We start from the raw sequence: 7036 nt of genomic DNA, 5'->3' as shown, positions 1-7036 counted from the left end.
TTTATAAAGGAGATTGCTGGTTTAAATGACACCTCAAACATGGAAAAATATCTGGGGCTGCCTTGTTTGGTAGGAAAATCCAGAATGAGGGCTTTTCAGTCTATTGTGAGCAAAGAACAAAGTAAGATTGGCAATTGGAAAAATAGGTTTTTATCTCAAGCTGGAAGGGAAGTCCTTATTAAGGCTGTGCTTCAGTCAGTTCCTACATACTGTATGAGTGTGTTCCTTTTGCCCAAATCCTTATGTCAGAAGTTGAATTCTTTAATCTCTAATTTCTGGTGGAGTGGTATGGAAGATAAAAATAAAATGCATTGGAAATCTTGGCATGTTTTATGTACTGGTAAACCAAAAGGAGGATGTGGGTTCAGAGACCTTGCTGGTTTTAACATGGCTTTATTAGCTAAACAGGCTTGGCGATTCCTCACAAACCCAAACAGCCTGCCTAGCAGAATTTTTAAAGCAAAATATTTTCCTTCATCTTCAGTGTTGCAGGCAAACTTGGGGTCAAGACCTTCCTATATGTGGAAAAGCATTTGGCAAGCCATAAAGATTCTTAATGATGGTCTCATTTGGAGGGTGGGGAATGGCAGTCAGATTCATATATGGCACGATAGATGGATTCCAAGGACCAACTCGGGTATGATCCAATCTCAAATACAGACTTTGGATTCTAATGCTTTGGTTGAGGAATTAATTGATAAACAGAATGCTTGGTGGAATGTCCAACTGGTCCAGTCTGTTTTTAATGAAACGGAGGCTGCAGCAATTTTACAGATTCTAATTAGTGTGTTGGGAAATCCAGATAGACTGGTATGGAGAGGGACTAACAATGGCTTATTTTCTGTCAGAAGTGCTTATCATCTCTATATGGAAACAACCTGCAGTGGTTTTGGTGAGACCTCTACCCGAGCTGAGTATGATCCCTGTTGGAAAGAACTGTGGGCTTTACCTGTTGCTAACTCTGTCAAGAATTTCATGTGGAGAGCTATTTCAGATTCACTTCCAACTAAGGTGAATCTTTATAAAAGAAAGGTGATTGCAAGTAATTTATGTCCTATCTGTTTGTTAGAACCTGAATCCGCTGGGCATATTCTATGGGCATGTCCTGCTGCAATGGATGTTTGGATGATGGGTGATAAGGGTATGCAGAAAATGGCTGTTACTGATGTTGATTTTGCTCAGATATTTAAACAGATGCTTGATAGGTTGAAAGGAAGGGATCTTGCTTGTTTTGCATATGTAGCACGTGCATTATGGCATAGAAGGAATTCCTTAATTCATCAAGAGCAGTTTATTTCACCCAGAATTTTATTTCAGCATGCTATACATGAATGTGATCTATATCAGCAAGCTATGGAGGCCACTACTAGTAACCTTGTCTCAGGTTCAAATATTGCAGTAAGATGGGAAGGACCAACTGAGGGGTATATCAAAATCAACTGGGATATTGCAGTGCATAATCAAGCAAATAAGATTGGAATTGGAATTGTGCTTAGAGACCGGGAAGGATCTGTGTTACTAAGCTTAATGAAGCCTCTGTTTTTCTGTTCCAATGCAGATATAGCTGAAGCAAGGGGGTTGTTTGAAGCAGTAAAACTATGTAAGGATCTCGGGCTGCTTAAGTGCTTGTTTGAAGGAGATTCTTCAAATGTTGTGTCTGCAATTCATAACCGAAGGGAGCTTGATTATAGTAAAAATCCAATCATAGCAGATATTATAAAACTGTTGGATGGTACTGATTGGAGGGTGGTACATGTTAAGAGAAATGCCAACCAAGTTGCACATGCACTTGCAAGAGCTGTAGTATCGCTAGATGAAGAAAGAATTGATATTGATTCTGTTTGTTCTTCTATTTCTGATCTTGTAATGGCTGATTGCCAACATTATTCATGAATATATATGAGTACTTCTATTTCAAAAAAAAAAAAATTATAACATAAAATTAATATAACATAAAATCTTAATCTTAATCTTAATCTTAAATATGAACATTAATATTAAGTTATTAATATAAACATATTTTTGATATAAACATCGAGATGTGAAGTCAAACAACATCCTTTTAGATCTCAATTTCAATGCACAAATAGCTGATTTTGGTCTAGTAAAGATGTTGGTCAAGGAGGGAGAACCGGCTACAATGTTAGCTGTGGCTGGCTCTTTTGGCTACATAGCTCCTGGTGTGTGACAATATAGATTTCCAAGTTTCATTTTATTGATTATGTTTTCATCTTGTTCCATCACCAGAAGTTTGGATTAGTTTGTGTTGCTGAATTGAAATGCAGAGTATGCTCGCCCAACAAGAATTAATGAGAAGATCGATGTTTACAACTTCGGGGTTATCCTTCTGGCACACAACCTTCTACCAGACCATCCATGAAAAAGGTTCTCAAGGTTTTGCTCCAATGCTGTCAGCCAGTCAGAAATGGAGAGAAGAATGCGGCAATTGAGATGTTTTTCCCTTCCTAAGGAATTCAAAGCCAAATGAGGATGTTGAGCACTGTTCCTAGGGATCCGTAGATGCTATCATCTTGGGTTTTTTCGTGTTGAGATTGAGACGGACTCTCAGTTGCTTGTCAATTGGATTATTAAAGGGACTTGCAATATCTGGTATCTTGAGGATTTTTGGGATGAATTACATGACTATCTTCGTTGCATGGATTATCGTATTCACCACATTTTTCGTGAAGGTAATGTTGTGGCTGATCTTCTGGCCAAGAAGGGTGCTGGAGGTTTAAACCGAGATTGGGGGGATGAAAGTGATATGCCGACTCCGTTAAAAGGGATTCTTCGTACGGACAGGAGTGGGTTGCCTTATATTCGCATCTCATAGGTTTGTCCTTGGTTTTTTGGTTTTCTATGGTTTCTTTTATTCTTTGACTATTACTATTTGTTTGTGTGCTCTTTCTTGCAGGTTTGGTTGTTTCTAGGTTTGTTTATGTTTTGTGTTATTGTAATTTGCACTACTGTGTATTTTGGTTTGGTTGGTCTGTTTGTGTCTTTTGATACCTGGGTCTTGAAATGATAATTTGTATCCTCCAGGTATTTGTTTGTAACCACGGTTTTCCTCCGCCACAAGTGAGGGCTATCAATAAAATTGGGGTCCCGTCCTCTTTCTTATAAAAAAAAAAAAAAAAAAAAAAAGAGAAATAAAAGACTAGATCCTATATGGTTTAGGGCTGAGCATCGACCAAGTCGGAGTCTAAATGCCCATCCTTCGACTCCGAGATGTTCATCCTCCGCTCTGACTCCGACTCCGAATTGTCGGAGTGGAGTCAGATTTTTGGTTTTTTTTACTGTTTTCAACTTCATATTTGGTACACTTTTTTAAAAAGAATTTTTTGTGTGAGCTTTTAAATAAATTTGTTCAAAATTTACAATCCAAAGTAAATAATTCACTTTTGCTTCAATTTTACTAAAAACATTAAAAATAAAAACAACTAACATACTAACATGCTTCCAAAAATTAAAAAATATTAAAAAGGACTAATAACTACAGTAAACACCCACTCTCATCATCCATCAACCGCATTCAACTAATCACTACAATAAACATCCACACCCATCATCCATCAACCACATCCATAATCATCCACAAGACCACAACCATCATCCACATCAATTATAATAATATTTTCTTACAACGACTACAGCTGTCATTTTCTAAGTTCCAATTCTGACAAAAAAAGAAACCAAACATTTTCTAAGTGCCAATAGAATTAAATGTTTCCAACAAGAAATATAATTGCCTAACAAGGCAACAAATGAACCAAAATACTTTAAATGTTCCAAGTGCCACACTACCATTCCAACTTCCAAGTTGTATCTGAAAAAAAAATATGAAAAGATTTTAGTTAGAAAAATATTTTTGGACCTACATAATATATCAATATAGGAAAATCAAAAGTTGATGTATACTAGCTGGCCAGAAGCTTCAAGCAATTTTATTTTTGAAAAAATTAAACCTATCTAACTCGTTTGAAGTCTCATGTGTCCTTTGGACCTTTAGCCCTTTGGTCTAAAGCCAAGAATAATAGTGCAACACAGCTAGCAACACCATATCCAACATGAGCAATATATAACAAAACAACAGGTTAAGAACAACACAACCTCAATCATAGAGCTATTGCCAAGTAAGTAACTCAAACCTCAATCATCTTCATGAAGTAAGCTCGCCATAGTGGCTAATTCTGCATTAAGATGTTAAAGTATAGGAGGTTAGTATCACAAAATGTCAAAATCAACATATATAACAACTAAAAAAGTCTCTAAATACTTTACCTGAGTCTAACTTATAGCTCTCCGCATCATCAATGGTATCCGAATAATTTTGACTCAAGCATATAGGAGTGGATTTCAACAAGTTTTTCGCGCACACAAGAGCCTCTACAGTTCTAGGAACCAAAGAACTCCTAAACAGATCGAGGACACGGCCTCTTGTGCTAAATGTAAACTCAGATGCTACGGTGGTGATTAGAATGACCAATATATCCCTCGCCATTAGAGCAAGAACCAGATATTTGGTGAAGTTGACCTTCCACCAAATTAAAATGTCGAAACTCTCCTTAAGAACCTCAACATCCTGCAACAAATACCTTTCTATCTCCAACTTACAATACATCAAGGATGCTGATTTTCGCTCTTTATGGAAGTTTTTCAAAAAGGCCTAGGGATCAATTGTACAGGTACTACTACTCCCCATTGATGCACAACCTTTACTACGGGGAGTTGACTTAGACCCAGTTATGCACCCACCACCAAATGTAACATATTGTTCATACTTATTCCATATCCCTCTTGAGGAGTGTAACAAATTCCTCACCTCTCTCATCGCCTAATGTTTGGTTGAACCAATAATTTTTTAGGGGCTCTCCTATATGCACCTTGACAGATCACTAACCATTGTTCATTGAGATGTGAAGTCAAGCAACATCCTTTTTTTTATCTCAATTTCAATGCACAAATAGCTAATCTTGGTCTAGCAAAGATCTTGATCAAGGAGGGAGAACTGGCTACAATGTCAATCATGGAGGGCTCTTTTGGCTACATAGCTTCAGGTGTGGGACAATATAAATTTCCAAGTTTCTTTTTATTGATGATGTTTCCTCTTTTTCCATCACTAGAAGTTTGGCTTAACTTGTGTTATTTAATTGAAATGTAGAGTATGCTCGCACAACAAGAGTTAATGTAAACATCGATGTTTACAACTTCGGGGTTATCCTTTTGGAACTTACAACTGAAAGGAAAGCCAAAGATGGTGATGAACACACATCCCTAGTTGAATGGGCATTGCGACACATTCAAGATGGAAAACCTATAGGTGATGCCTTGGATGGGCAGGTCAAGGAGCCCTATCACTTGAATAAATGTGTCATGTTTTCAGACTTGGACTCTATTGTACTGGCACACTGCCTTCTACCATGCCATCCAGGAAAGAGGTTCTAAAGGTTTTGCTCTAGTGCAGCCAACCAGTCAGAAATGGAGAGAAGAATGAGGAAACTAAGATGCTTTTCCCTTCCTATGGAATTCAAAGCCAAATGAGGATGCTCAACATTGTTCAAGAGATGTGAAGTTGGAGCTGCCCAGGGGCTCTCCTATATGTATCATGATTGCTTACTACCCATTATTCATCGAGATGTGAATTCAAGCAACATCTTTTTAGATCTTGATTTCAACACACGAATATCTGATTTTGGACTAGCAAAGATGTTGGATAAGGAGGGAGAACTGGCTACGATGTTAGCAGTGGCTGGCTCTTTGGGCTACATAGCTACAGGTGTGTAACTATATAAATTTTCAAGTTTCCTTTTATTGATGATGTTTTCCTCTTTTTCCATCACCAGAAGTTTGGCTTAGCTTTATGTTGTTGAATTGAAATGCAGAGTATGCTTGGACAACCAGAATTAATGAGAAGATCAATGTATGCAATTTTTGGATTATCCTTCTGGAACTGACAACCAAGAGGAAAGTCAATGATGGTGATGAATACACATCCCTAGACAAATGGGCATTGCAAACATTCAAGATGGAAAACCTATAGATGATGCCTTGGATGAAGAGGTCCAAGAGCCCTGTCACTTAAATGAAATGTGTCATGTTTTCAGACTTGACTCTATTGTACTGGCACATAGCCTTCTACCAAGCCATCCATCAAAGCGGTTCTGAAGGTTTTGCTGCTATGCAACTAGCCAGTCAGAAATGGAGAAAATAATGCGGCAACAGAGATGCTTTTTGTAATACCCAGAGCCCAAGCCGACAACCCAAGCTCAGGAATAGCCTAGCCCAGAAGACCCACAGGTTGTCTTTTTCGGGAAAGACTCCTCCTTTCAGTTTCTTCTTCCCCGAACCCATGCACTATCCCGACGGTTTGTTTCCCCCCGAAATCTTCTCCTCACGTTAGTTGCTCCCCCATTTCTTCTTCCATGAATCCCACTTTTTATCCACTTTTTGCCCACACCCCTTCAGTTTAATTTTCTTTTCTTCACCCTCAAATTATCTTCTCAACATACGCTCTCTCTCTCTCTCTCTCTCTCTCTCTCTCTCTCTCTCTCTCTCTCCTATGTTTCTTCCTCTTGGTCTCTCTCTCAATTTTATTTTCACCTCCTTGTCTACTCTTCTCAATCGGCAGCCACGAGAACCACCCTACTTTTGCATGAAGGAAGCCGTCGGGCCCACTGCCTAAAGCCTCTACCTTACACCACCATAGACCCACACTACCCCAACACCGTTTAACACCAACCTGCAAGCCTCCACCCACATCGCTACCCCTACATGCACCAACAACCCTCTAGTCCACACTAGCAGTCATCCCACACACAACAGATCACAGAAACCACCCTACGGCAACACCACCCTCGTTGGATTAGACCAACTGAAGGCCTATTTTGTGCAACTCAGAACAGATCCATCTCAACCATGATCATAGCACACTTGGAGAAATGATGTGAAGCTAATTACCGCTCAGTCGTAGGCCACCCATCGTTCAGTACCCAATCAACAAACCACATTGGAAACCAACAACAAGCACTTCACGACC

The 7036-nt window shown here is 38.9% G+C and overlaps 2 protein-coding genes across 2 annotated transcripts; both read left to right on the top strand.

Annotated features, from left to right (window-relative positions):
- Window positions 1–2110: 2110 nt before the first annotated feature.
- LOC118349697 lies at window positions 2111–2833 on the top strand. Its single transcript, XM_035695234.1, has 3 exons — window positions 2111–2180; window positions 2286–2338; window positions 2552–2833. The coding sequence occupies exons 1-3, from the start codon at window positions 2111–2113 to the stop codon at window positions 2831–2833; spliced, it is 405 nt and encodes a 134-aa protein (XP_035551127.1).
- A 2184-nt stretch (window positions 2834–5017) lies between these two features.
- LOC108999765 (receptor-like protein kinase 5) lies at window positions 5018–6040 on the top strand. The gene is made up of 4 exons (XM_035695233.1): window positions 5018–5057; window positions 5162–5340; window positions 5563–5776; window positions 5883–6040. Exons 1-4 carry the CDS (start codon window positions 5018–5020, stop codon window positions 6038–6040), a joined length of 591 nt encoding a protein of 196 aa, XP_035551126.1.
- The last annotated feature ends 996 nt before the right edge of the window (window positions 6041–7036 follow it).

This window comes from Juglans regia, chromosome 10 (assembly GCF_001411555.2).
Source record: "Juglans regia cultivar Chandler chromosome 10, Walnut 2.0, whole genome shotgun sequence".
In the NCBI taxonomy this organism is placed as follows: domain Eukaryota; kingdom Viridiplantae; phylum Streptophyta; class Magnoliopsida; order Fagales; family Juglandaceae; genus Juglans; species Juglans regia.
The sequence above is the reverse complement of the archived record's forward strand: the minus strand, read 5'-3'. Positions and strand labels throughout refer to the sequence as shown.